The sequence below is a fragment of the Xiphophorus maculatus genome, chromosome 3 (genome assembly GCF_002775205.1).
Source record: "Xiphophorus maculatus strain JP 163 A chromosome 3, X_maculatus-5.0-male, whole genome shotgun sequence".
NCBI lineage: Eukaryota > Metazoa > Chordata > Actinopteri > Cyprinodontiformes > Poeciliidae > Xiphophorus > Xiphophorus maculatus.
In genome coordinates this window covers 15652237-15666229 of record NC_036445.1, presented here as the reverse complement: position 1 = coordinate 15666229, position 13993 = coordinate 15652237, and the positions used below count along the sequence as shown (strand labels likewise).

The window sequence follows — 13993 nt, the reverse complement described above, 5'->3', positions numbered from 1 at the left end:
TTCAAACGCGCCTCCGTGTGGTTAACGCGCAGATGTGCATGTGGATTTCGATCAAATAGACTAGAGCTGTCCTGTATAGCCCCTCAGTGGGGAAATGCAGCAAAGTGACAAATAGAAGCACCCAAATTCACCAAAGGTAAAAAAAAAAAAGCTAACATTTGAAATAAGTGTGTGTAATAAAAGCAAAGTTACAGTATAAGATAATTCTGCACTTAAAATTGGCATTCTCAGACAACAAAGTGTACATCTGAGCACCATATAAAAGCAGATTAATTACAAGGAATAGCAACAACTGTGCAAATAAGATTAAACACTTAAGCCTCAAATAGAAATCTGGGTACAAAGATAGTTATAAAGTTCATCAGCTGCTGGATGTATGTGGAGGTATGCAGCAGATTTAGTGAAAGCTTTCATTTCTGTAATCGTCTCCAGCCAATCTGAGATAAGGTCATGAGGATTATAGCTGCAAGAGGGAAATTCAGACATCTTCCCTTAAGGTAACTCTGTTCAGCTCATTCTGGGGGAGCCCGAGGAGTTTCCAGGCAAAAAGTGAACCAGCTAAACCAGTCAACACATTTCAATCAAATACCCTGCAAATTTTTGCAAAAGTATAAACGGCTCTCCATCACTTTCAACTGAATATTTGCCCTCAAATGTCAGCTTTTTAGAAATGAATACAAAAACGACATTTCAAAATATGCTGACGTAAAACTCGGCTTTCAACAAGACGCGTCCTCCACACACCTGCTGCAATAAAGATTCATCTTGAAGAAAGAGTGTTCTTTTAATCTCTGTACAAATTAGGTAGAGCTAACCAAAGCTTTAAATATTTTTAATAAAAGTTTGAGAAAAAAAAAATCACGATGCAAGAAATAAAAATAGATACATATTAAATCATACAAAAATATCCTTTGAAAAGTTAAACAATAAAACAAAACAAACGTCCCCACCCCCACATCCAATCCGTTTAGCAACTGTGGATTCAGCTCCAAAACACTTTTCATCGACGTACAGAAAACAAATGTGGTGCTTCAGTTTCATGAAGCATATTTTCAAAGTAGGGAAGAATTATTGGCATCCCTAAAATGTAACCCTTTGTGTTTGAAAACATTCAGAAAAAGGAACAATTCAACTAACTTTGTGCAAAATATAACTGTCATTAAAAAATGACACAAAACAAGCAGAAGATATCTTATTTCGCTGTTCCTCAAACTAACAGTGGGCTAAGAGTTCATGAGATAAACATTTAGATTTCCATTTTATTGCACAGATGGGTTTAGTGTTTACGACGGAAGAAAAAAGAAACTGCTGGAGAAATCTGGATTGATGGTTGGGTTCGGTAGCCTGCGCTGCATACAGAACCAGAAGGGTTACAAGAGACATCTACCCACAGAAATAAAAATGTAAGACTGCTGCTTCCAAAAATTCTAATTAATAATTAACTGTTCTTTTGTAAAGATAGCATTTTTAAGACTTACAACTTTTTCAGAAGTGAGTGGCTTGGGCTTCAGCTAAAGAAGTTCTTAAATAATTGATCATCAAATGACTGAATCTGAAGAGAGGAACATAACTGATAAAAAAAAATTGAAATGACAAAATATTTCAGTCCTAAATACCAACATAAATATCGTCTAAAACTGCCTTAGAGAGAAACGATATAAGAAAAAATGACACAAAATATGAGAAGTTCTAATATCAAATCATTGTGATGTGTGCAACACCAAACAGTCTAGTCTGCCTCTATAATCTATTTGTCTACCCTGATTACACTAAATCAAACATTGTTTCAATTATTTCTGAAGATAACCATAAATTTAGGGTTACAGTGTTAATGTACCAATAATTCTGACCCAAGCAGCAACTTGTTCCTGAGAGCATCAGCTCCGGGCCCATCTCTTTTCAGACAGTCACTGAGATGTAGAATCCCGAGCCACAACTGAGCAGGCCAGAGGTTTCTGTGCCTCAGGAGTGAACTTTTCACTGGTTCCCTGAGCTTCCTTTGGACTCATGATGACACTCATTGATATTGACCCTTAATGACAAAGAGAAAAAAAAAGTAGTTAAAGAAATGTAGAAAAAAAATCTCATTTTGTTCACAATATTGTGCTTAATATGGAATTAACATTCACACTTATCAAATAGAAAACAAAGAAATTGCATAGATATTTAATTAATTCTGCATCTGTGCTTAATGGGAACACACAGTGCCTTGCAGTTGTATCCACATCTGTTTACTCTGCTACCCTTAATTCAATGCAATACAACCAACCACCCTCAAAAGACAACTAATTGGTCAACAGAGTCGACCAGAATGTCATTTATTTTCACTACAGATTCAGCTGCTCTATGAAAGCCTCAGAGGTTTCTGAGAAAATCAGCTGAACAAAAAGCATCATGAAGACCAAAAAACATAGCAGGAGGGCTGAAACATGGTGGTGGCAGCATCATACTCTGGTGATGTTTTTCTTTTAACACAGACAGTAGGGATAATAAGAGTTGCTGTGAAGGAAAATGGAGCTAAATGATGTTCAAAGAAGCTCTTCATCCAATTTGACAGATGTGCTTTCTCATTAAGGGAAAAGGTCAAAATCTTCAGTCTGTGGATGTGCAAAAATAGCAGACAGACAGCTCAAAAAACTTGAGGTACAATTGTAACTAAAGGTGGTGTTGACTGAGGCGAGCTGAATGAATGTGTTGAAGAACAGGTATATTTTAACTTTACAATTACGAGGCTCGCTCACAATTGCTTGGATTTGTTTGTCTGAGATTACAAATATAACTTATATTGAGGTTTGTGGTTGTAATGTTATTTTTAAGGTATGTCTATCATAAGATATGAATATTTTTTGCAAGGCACTGTGCATATACAGTCAATATACTGTAAGTGTGCATATTAAAAAGTATACTTGTTTCATTCTGTGTTGGATTTTCTGTCCCATAATTGAAACTATTCTCTTTTTCTGCAGACTTCTTAAAGTTTTCCAGCTAAGAAAAAGAAGAAGAATTTTAATGCAACACGGCTGAATTTCTTAAAGTATACATGATTTTTTTTTTTTCTCCAAAAAATAGAAGTGAATCAATACTGTTACCTCTTTACATATAGAGTTTGACAGTCTGCTGGAAAGTTGATTTGTGTTGGCAAATCTGAAGAAACTGCAGGAAAGTCAAAACATTACTCTGTAAAAACCATCAGATGGTTCTTTAAGGTGCCAAGATGAATCATTACCTTGGACTCTGTGGTAACGTTTGTTCACAATTATTTGATGCGTCTTGGTTCTATAAAACAAAAGAGATTTCTTTACCTGGAGGATTGAACACAAACAATTAGCAAAAAAATAAAGCCCATACCTCTTGAGAGCGTGTATAAGATTTTGAAGAGCAGGTGCTTGCACTTTTAGATTCAGTGTTTCGTCTTCTGTTTTCCTTCTCTCGCTTGTTCTTTACGTGATCATACGTGCTTATTCCTTTATAAACTGGGAAACCAGTGGGAAAACAGATGGAGGATGAAACAGTGAGGATTCCTGACCGGGAGAGGAAGTAGAGATAAAAAGGAAGGACCACTTCACTTACACAGGTAAAGGTGAAATCCCAGCAAGTGACAGAACAGCAACATACAGACGACGCAGACCAGAACTGTTATGAAGGCTAATGTAAGGAGACCAGCTGAACTCGTCTCTATAGGGGCTAACGGCAGAAACACCAGCCACGTTGTATTCCCCAGCACTGCTTTAAAAAGAAGAAGAAAAAAAGAAGTTACAGCAACCTTTTTAAGTCATATCGTTAACATCACGAAAGATGTCAAACTCACTCGCAAACTGTGGTGCAGTCCGTAAAATATGCGGATCCAGGTAATGTTGAACAAATATGAACAAGATGACAACAGTGAGCATAAAGACCGCTAGGATGGCAGAAATAAGCGCCACAAAGAAGAACCTGAAAGTAGCAAAAACTGAGAGTTTGTTTATGAAACATGACTGGCTTTTGAAATCACTATTTTATCCAAATCATGAACTTACCAGTAGTTCCTCTGACCCACGCAAGTGTTCAACCATTTGCAATGATGATCAAAGCCTTCCACACATTTGTTGCAAATTCCACAATGTTTCACTCTGGGGCCACTGCAAGACAATCACTTTCGCTTATTATAATTCATTTAATACTTTCTGAAGCGAAAGTCATTATCCGATGTGTAGGGATTTCAATTTGAATACTTAGTTTCTCCATCTAGTGCTTTCACTCCTGCATTTTAACTTTTGTCTCACCAGTGAATTTATTTTCCTACTAAAGGTCTCCAATCTCGACTGTCCTGGACTGCAACTGGCAAACAGAAGTCCAGAACCGGCCCATGCTGCTGGTTCTGGGTGAGTTCAGAGATTTGCTGTTGCTAGCTACAGTCCAAGATGGGTGAGTTGGAGTCTGTCTGCATTATGAGTGAAACATACTGAGAAAAACTGAAGGATAAATTTGTCCAAAAACAGTACAAACATCGGAAAGCAGAATCAAATACACAATGTTGTGCAACAGTATACTCCTTAAACGTTTCCACATTATGTTATGTTACAACCACAAACAATGGTACAAGTATATATCAAAAAGACAAATGCAAGACATTTATGAAAGCTACTAAAGGTCAGGGCCATCTACTTAAATAAAATTCAATCAATTAGTTTTCACTAATAAACTAGTTAATGACCAGTGGCTGTCAACTAATAACCCTAATAGCAGAAAACTAAAGAGCCCATTTTTAGACCAATACACAGACAGTACATATTTGAAAGCTGATAAACGCACCATTCTTATGAGAAAGTATCTAGACAAAACCTGCAGCAGACTGAGCTACATGTCACAGACTTCGCTATCAGTTAGCACTATTTGCTAACTAAATATCAATTCTAAAAACACTGATGATTTACTAATAGATTTTGTATAAGATTAAATATCTGTTTACAATAACTAATGGCAACAGAAATGTAAAGACATGACATCAATAATATTGAATCACATTAGATGCTGCTGACTGGGATACATACACATTGACATCACAGAGGTAACAGTGAAGGTCCTGGATGACATGTGCTTGTTTTGCCTTGTCAAAAAGAGGCAGAGGAGAGGAATAGTTCTTTTTGGCCCGAACGGTCGCATCTGCTGGATCTATAGTTACAGTAGCAATGTTAGTGAAAAAGTGTAGCAAAAATGATATGCCAGAAATCTGAGAAAGTAACAGTTATGGAAGATAGCAACGATGTCTGAAAATTGCAGCAGTATATGCAAGAAAACAAAATCCACAAAGTTGCATATGAGTTAAGCAAAAATATTAACTTCTGAAGTTCACTATGAATTTATAGAGCATATTTCTACTGTAGGGAGGGACAGGAGAAATGCCAAAAGGTGGTGAGAAATAGACAGGACGTGTTTGTTTGGAACTGTTTTTTCATTCATTATACAAATACATTATACAAGCCATTAAGACTAAATGCCTTTAGTCATTTAGTAAATGCCTTTTATTCCTTTGAATTGTTTTTTTTATATACCTAAAGTCTGAGCTTGCAAAGTTGGATACAGCTTTAAAAAAATTAACAAATAACTGCACACTTTATGTTTAGGGGGGGGGGGGGAAATAAATCTGTGAAGATCCACTGTTCTTTGGTTTCAGACGCTTCAGTAAAATTATCTAGTGTGTTGACATCATGCAGTGTTCATCATGCAACAAAAAGACCACTGAACATGCTGATCCAGTTTGACAAGGAGCACAGAAAAGGAGACAGAGTAATGTCTTGTCTGACTGGAGGCCATACAAGCGCGCTACACAACAAAACTCTTGTTTTGTTTTTCCCTAGCAGCCCAAACAAACTCTTAGCTCTAACGTTTGTTGATTATTCAAATATTAAGAGACCCACAGCTGCAGCGACAGCATTAAGGATACAGCGTAGCTCATGGCATTCCATGGCCGAGGCAGGAGGGGGATGAAAATCCCAAAGGAGACTACGGCGAAGTAGATGTACACCACCCACCCGACCACTTGAAGGGGCTGAGGGGGCCACGACCATCCGTTGATCCTTGGGGTCCTGAAAGGGACCAACTCACTTCTGCTGCTGCCACTTGTGGGAGCTGTGCGTCTAAACCTGCGACTGAAGCAGTTCATCTGGACAGTGAAAGAGGAGAATAAGGGCAGACTTTTGAGTATATATGCACATTCTCCACCTGTAGAGTGTAGGAACATTTGCTGGGGAAATGAGTTAGGAAAATGAGCTGCTGATAATGAGAGCGACTGTTCAACTGGTGACCAATGGAGCGCTGCTCAGACCGGTACATTTCACAACTAAAAAAAAATGGAGCAGAGGCTAGTCTATATTTAGCTTATATGGTAAGAAAAAGAATTGGAAGATTAATTCAATTTTAAAAATGTAAAGATCTTTAGCAATTGTGTATGTTCTTTCACAAACAATATGTACACTGAAAATAACATTTCAGATTTTTTTTAAAATAAGATTTTTTATTTTAAGCAACAATAAACATTTCTGCTGTGCTTTTGTGTTTGTCACGTCGCAAGAGGCAAACAATTCCGGCTAATTGGCTTGATTGGTATATAGAAAGGAGAAACACCAAAATGTCAAGTGTTCTCAAAAGGAAGAGCTTCCAACATTTCAGAACAAAGCCACTTGTGTAAACATCACACAGGTCAGGTAACCTTTAACAGAGTGACAAAGATACCAGCCTCTTTTGTTGTGCTACTTTCAGTCGTTCTGTTTTCTGTTTTAAGTCTCCATCTTGCTCTCTTGCAGCTCGATAGATCCACAGACATGTCACAGAAAACTGTTTCCATTTAAATATATTTTTTCTCTTAATCTCTTCTGTATTTCTGTATATTCTGCATATATTTTTGTATAAACATTTTATACATACTGTACAGAAAGCTTACTTTGGAACTTCATCGCCTTGTAATGGTGTCCATTGAGTGCTGCAAGACAAGCCTGGTATCACTTAATATAATGTGTTAATTGACTGGGAAACGATAGGATTTATGAGTTTTCTAGAAACCAGGCCCTTGTTGGAGCAGCCAAGACAAATTCTGCCAATTCCAGTCATCAGTATATTTCTAGGCGGATATCTAGGCTGTACTGCAGGTGCATGCATGTTTGTATTTATGTGTATGACTGGGTTGAAGAAAATGTTATCCACACCAGCAGTCGCTATGGTTTGAATATTACGTTGTTTGCACTTTTACTTCGTTGCAACTTTGTTCCTGATTATTAGACAATGAAATGTTGGCATTCCAGTCTGCCAGGGTCATCTTAGTAAGCCACTTTCACATTTTATCATTTCTAGATTTGCATAAAATCCATGTAGTATTCTAAAATAGGGCATGTATACAACGTTAATAAAGGAATTTAATCTAAATCATGGGAAAGACGTAAAAACAAATATTTATATTAAGTAAATATTAATATTTATTTCCTAAACCCTGAGCGTGCCTTTTGTGATGTGACCAGAGGTATCAATGCCAGATTGTTAGCTTGATTATTTTACAATATAGTAACAAAACAGATAAACTACTGTTCTATGGGTGACACACTATATGTAAAGGAAATTTGAATGATTTTACTGAAAGATCTGACAGGTAGCTTTAACAGCGGAGCAAAAGGCTGTAAAAAGTAAAATGGTATTCCAAAACTGATTTATGAGGAGTCACTTGGCATAATGCAGCCTCATTTTCTTGTCAAAATGTATTTTTCAGTTTGCTCACATCGGGAACTAAACGTAGTCTGAATTTAAGATAAATTTTAAAAAAAAGTAAATTCATCCATTTACGGAAGTAACAGACTCCATCCTGCACGTAGTTAGCAGGATAGAAGAAAGTCTTCAGGAAACAGCTGACTTAAAGAGGAAAAGAGTCTACCAAGGTTCAACATCCCCCTTTCAAATTTCGCACGTGGTTTTACTTCAAAATGCTAGTTTTAAACTATAATATCCTATGCACTATAATACGTAAATATCCCAACCAGATATTTTTTTTACTTTTTATCATCTTCATATTGTGTGGAGGTTTCTGTTTTCCTCCCTCTCTGTTTGACATTAGTGTTTGAACCACAAACAACCTCCAAAGTCAGCAGAACAGGTAACTGTTTCTTAAATTGAAACCAAAATGTATTACTCACCTTTTCCATGGGAAAGCCACAATAAACAGTCATTTCTTTCCAAACCCAAACGGAGATTTCCACCGCATGATATCCTTCAGTGTTTTTTCGACAGTGCAGATGCGTCACATAAATGGCTTACTGTCAAATAGTGTGAAATCACACAGCATCAGTTAGAAATGTTTCTTTTTTTATTTAAAAACTACCTAAATTCAGGAGAAATGTGTCGTGCCCTTGTTTAGTGAAGGACGAGCAACCAGAAGTTAAATCAACTCACTCAGCAGGTCTCAGAAACGCTATGGTAACTGTTCCCCGGCGCGCATGCGCGGGGCGGCTCTCTTCTTTTTTTTTTTTTTTTTTTTTGTATCAGTATCTTCTACAAACTTCTTCATTTCAGTCTTTCTCTGAGCAAAACAGCTAACATGTCTTTCAGAAAAATCTCTATAGATTTTTTTACTCATGCTTTAGTGTTCACATGTGAGGGTAAGAGAACTGCAGACATATGGATACAAGAGACTTTATAGTTAAAGCTCCCCTATCATTTCAGTGCAATCTCCTCTCTAAGAAGACATGCAAATGTACAAAAGAAACGGTTTTATACTTTCACTTCCTTAAAAGACTCACGCAACACAAGTAAAAATATTTTTTCAAAGCCTTCAGAAATGATGAGAAGACATCATGTGTGCATTTCAATAAACTGCTGTTGTTCCTTTCAGCCTCCTTTGACTGCATGCTATGGATATTAAACACTCACTGCATCTAAAACAACATCCACACAAGAAAAATGCACCGTTTTTCACAGTTCATGAACAACACATATTTAGGAATGCAGGTGCAAGTATTTATTCTTAAAGGGTTGCCTTAATACAAAAAAAAAAAACACAAACAAATAAAATATGGTCTGTACACCAGTTTTCATTCTGAGGATCCCGCTGTCTCATCCATGTTTGGTCAGCAGGAAACTGGTGCTCTTGTCTTCACAGATTGTCAGTGCATGAGCAGCTGTTGGCTGAGCTCTCACTGGAATTGGCAATTCGTGAAAGGAAAATCAAGCTCTCAAAATGTAAGTTTTAGTTCACTTAAGTTCTCTAACATACATCTGAGGCCAGAAAAAAGAACAGATGCATATAAATTCTGTTTAAATTAATTTTTTATTTTAATTTTTTTTCCATTTCATTTTGAAACATAAAGAAGTGTTTACAGGTTAACAATTTAGAATAACACGTTGAATGTTCAAAAACAACCTCAAGTTACAGGTAATGTAGGCAATGTGTCTTGAAGACTTCCGGGTGGGTTTCTATGGCTACCGAGACATGTAGACCACGTGACAGCCGCGGCTACGGTCTTCCACTAGCTTTTCCCTAGAAGAACGTAGTTTCGCGATGTTAGGCTGGGTAGAGATTCGTCATAATGATTTGTGACGTAAAACAGCACGAAGGGCAGCTGTTTTTCAGTCAGAGAGGTTGTGGTAAGCAGAACATAGTTTCTTAACAAAAAGCAAAATTGGAAAATGGCAGAGTCAAACGACCAGTCGAAGAGTGATATCAGTGTCTCAATTGACAATTTGGAGGACATCATATTGCCTCGCTTGAACACATTTTCCCCTGCACAGTGGACTCTGCTTTTACAAGGTATAAGAGATTCGCATATAACAAGCACTATGGCTGACATAGTTGTAAACATTTATAAGCAGTCTGTGGAAAATTCACTGAAAGTCCTTGCTCCAGTGTTTGAACAGAACATGGCGACCACGTCCTATGTGAAGAGTGAAGTGCCAGAAAAAACGGTCAGCGTGCATTTGACGAGCTTGATTTCAACTGAAATTGCCACTGCTCTGCAGGTATTACCAGAAGTCTGTAGGAGTGGTGTAGAGTTGAACTCTTTGATGGAAGAGGAGGTCTCCCGAAAAGTAACGGCTTTTGCAAATGCCATTCAGAAGGCCCCTGATTATCCAGTGGAACCTGCTGTATATGTGAGTGGTTGCTTTTCTAACTTGAGAAATTTTAGCAAGATGGTTTCCCACACAGTTGAATGTCTCCGAAGAGATCTGAACAGAGCTAGAACAAAATGTGTTGAAAGATACTGGACAGAATTCACAAGGATGTGGGCCTCAGGTGTGCCTTCACCAAAACCAGAGGTTGCACAACATGATGTTTCAGAGAAAGGCGTTTCTCAGAGAATAAAACCTCTAATTTCTCTGCCCTCCGTTTGTGAGAATATTTCTGAAATAATAGAGAAGTATACACATGATTCAGGCAATGCCAAAACCTCTGACAATGTTGCAGACGTTTTGCCAATAGATCCTTTCAAAACAGATGAAGTCACAGAAGAAATTTGCCAAACTATTTTAGAGGACCTTCATTACTGTAAATCTCATGATCCAGCTGGGCAGACAGAGAGGACTTGTCCATGTACACCACATTTTAATTTAAAAAAGATTGCTGGTTATCTCAAAGACTTCTATTCATCAAATCTCAAAACCGATCCAGTTGGAAAACAAGAAATAATCAGCAAACCAGAATATTCCAGGTTTGTTGAGAAGCAGTTCACCGACATGGTGTCTTCTTTGGAGAAACTGATGGATTCAAGTGACACAAAAGTTGTCAAACTAAAACATAAGCCACATAGATTAAAAAGAGTATTGTTCTCCCTTCTGCCTGGATGCATTCCTGAAGTTTCATCAGATGAGGAAAGCCCAAAACCACTGTACTACACTGAGACCGATTACTTTCCTAAATTGGATTTTCAGGCTGTTAAACCCAAAATTGTCAGCCTGTGTGCAGAATGTATGGAAAACCCAGATCTACAAGACAGGATCAAAATGTTTAAGAGGGATCTGACAGATAAATTATATGTTCATATCATGAAGAAGTATTATCATAAAATTCCTGTTCCTCCAAAAGGAAAATGCCTTTCAGATTGTATCTTCTCTAGCAAAAAGATAAGAGATATTTCTGGAGAGTTTGAAATTTCCCCTGAAATTATCTATGTCAGAGTAGAAGACAGTGTAGGAACTTTTTTCCAGAACATCTTTCTCTGGATAAGACATGAAGAAACAGATCACATAACTCACAGCGACAGAGTGTCCAACGTGCTCTCGGAGATCAATGATATGGTTGGACAACTATGTCCCTCATTAAACAAAAGACAGCTAGAGAGTGAATGGGACTCCGTGCAAGTCATTGGAAGTGCATTCACCGACCACATTGATTTGAATAAAGAAGATCAAATTTCTTTCAAGTCTCACACTGATTCCTTGGTTCTGGTCCACCGAGGATCACCTACCAAGAGGTCCTCTTCTCATAGGTTTACGCCATCAGGGAAAATTGCTACACATGTCGATGATAAAATCCAAACTAACGTGAAATATCCGGAGTCAATTGAAGCCATAAAACAAACTAATAAAGAGCTAGAGGAGGCTATGGCATGTTTTGTAATGGATGCAGTTTTAGACTGTTTGAAAGAAAATGGTGGCCCCCTGGAGTTCAAAGAGATGGCAGATATTTTGTCTTCAGTCTCAGGGGAGAAGGTAGATAGATTGCCCGACTTTACTGTCAGCATACACAGCGAAAAAATTAAACATTTTGTCAACGAGATCTACAACAATCTGAAAAAACAGTTTGGCTCTGCTGAAGCGGTGTGGGAGGCTGCAACATCACAAGCTGGTCGTCCTTTCACAAGTGCTGTCTTGAGATATTTAAGAAGTAAGAATCCTATTGAACCCCCCAAAAATCCAATTTACAGGTTCTTTTTAGTTATCACAAAACCTTTTAGGAAGCTATTCTTAAAACAGAGAGGATCTTTTACCCACCTGTAGATTATAGACCACAAACACACACAAACTCTGGCATTGTTCAGCAAAACATAAATATTTTAAATATATTTTATACAAGATTTATGCCTGGCCTTTACATCTACAGTCTCAGTTTTCACAAGATAATATAGTTTTTCATTAAAAATAATGTTTATGCAATATAATTTGATATCCTAAATAACACAAAGGTGAACTCTGTGTTCACCTTTGTGTGAATTTGGAGTCTTCACAAATTGGGTTTTCACCAGGTTACTCTGGTTTTTCCTTGTAAAAAAATACACCTTCACGTATCTAATTATTTTAAATGTTCCCCTGTAATTGAAAGGTAAAGAATGATTTTTAAAATTATTTACATTGAATATCCAAATGATACATAGATTTACACTTAATTCAAAATAACATACATCTCACAATGTCAAATAAAACTTAAGGAAGTACAAAAATTATAAAACACTGCAACCAAAGAAAATAGCTGGCATATTCAAGGAACTTCACACATCCAATCAAGAAACGTGTCACCAAATTATTTCAGTACAATATTCAGTAATATACAAAGATATCAAATTCCATCCATCCATCCATTTTCCAACACCTTTGTCCCTAGTGGGGTTGGGAGGGGTGCTGGTGCCAATCTCCAGCGAATGTTCTGGGCGAGAGGCGGGGAACAGGTCGCCAGTCTGTCACAGGGCAAATTATATATTATATTACATATATTAATTAGATTATAATTAATATATCATATGTGTAATTAATAATATATATATAACATTTATATATTACATATGCAATTAATAATACATATATTAATTATGTCATATACACTGCTCAAAAAAATAAAGGGAACACTCAAATAACACATCCTAGATCTGAATGAAAGAAATACTCATTGAATACTTTGTTCTGTACAAAGTTGAAAGTGCTGACAACAAAATCACACAAAAATCATCAATGGAAATCAAATGTATTAACCAATGGAGGCCTGGATTTGGAGCCACACACAAAATTAAAGTGAAATAACACTACACGCTGATCCAACTTTAATGTAATGTCCTTAAAACAAGTCAAAATGAGGCTCAGTATTGTGTGTGGCCTCCACGTGCCTGTATGACCTCCCTACAACGCCTGGGTATGCTCCTGATGAGGTGGCGGATGGTCTCCTCAGGGATCTCCTCCCAGACCTGGACTAAAGCATCCGCCAACTCCTGGACAGTCTGTGGTGCAACGTGACGTTGGTGGATGGAGCGAGACATGATGTCCCAGATGTGCTCAATCGGATTCAGGTCTGGGGAACGGGCTGGCCAGTCCATAGCTTCAATGCCTTCATCTTGCAGGAACTGCTGACACACACCAGCCACATGAGGTCTAGCATTGTCCTGCATTAGGAGGAACCCAGGGCCAACCGCACCAGCATATGGTCTCACAAGGGGTCTGAGGATCTCATCTCGGTACCTAATGGCAGTCAGGCTACCTCTGGCGAGCACATGGAGGGCTGTGCGGCCCTCCAAAGAAATGCCACCCCACAGTATTACTGACCCACTGCCAAACTGGTCATGCTGAAGGATGTTGCAGGCAGCAGACCGCTCTCCACGGCGTCTCCAGACTCTGTCACGTCTGTCACATGTGCTCAGTGTGAACCTGCTTTCATCTGTGAAGAGCACAAGGCGCCAGTGGCGAATTTGCCAATCCTGGTGTTCTCTGGCAAATGCCAAGCGTCCTGCATGGTGTTGGGCTGTGAGCACAACCCCCATCTGTGGACGTCGGGCCCTCATACCATCCTCATGGAGTCGGTTTCTAACCGTTTGTGCAGACACATGCACATTTGTGGCCTGCTGGAGGTCATTTTGCAGGGCTCTGGCAGTTCTCCTCCTGTTCCTTCTTGCACAAAGGCGGAGGTAGCTGTCCTGCTGCTGGGTTGTTGCCCTCCTACGGCCTCCTCCATGTCTCCTGGTGTACTGGCCTGTCTCCTGGTAGCGCCTCCAGCCTCTGGACACTACGCTGACAGACACAGCAAACCTTCTTGCCACAGCTCGCATTGATGTGCCAT

The 13993-nt window shown here is 38.3% G+C and overlaps 1 protein-coding gene across 2 annotated transcripts; it reads right to left on the bottom strand.

The window, feature by feature from the left end:
* Nucleotides 1-811: 811 nt before the first annotated feature.
* LOC102237621 (probable palmitoyltransferase ZDHHC11) lies at nucleotides 812-8414 on the bottom strand. Of its 2 annotated transcripts, none has more exons than XM_023330383.1 (11): nucleotides 8157-8414; nucleotides 5924-6142; nucleotides 5031-5209; nucleotides 4017-4118; nucleotides 3809-3933; nucleotides 3571-3726; nucleotides 3349-3473; nucleotides 3227-3276; nucleotides 3090-3153; nucleotides 2907-2985; nucleotides 812-2032 (listed from the first exon to the last, which is right to left on the bottom strand). In XM_023330383.1, exons 1-11 carry the CDS (start codon nucleotides 8187-8189, stop codon nucleotides 1908-1910), a joined length of 1257 nt encoding a protein of 418 aa, XP_023186151.1. In that variant the 5' UTR covers nucleotides 8190-8414; the 3' UTR covers nucleotides 812-1907. The 2 variants fall into 2 exon arrangements, with proteins under 2 accessions (XP_023186151.1, XP_023186152.1); XM_023330384.1 differs by having other exon boundaries at nucleotides 3571-3723.
* Nucleotides 8415-13993: the final 5579 nt, after the last annotated feature.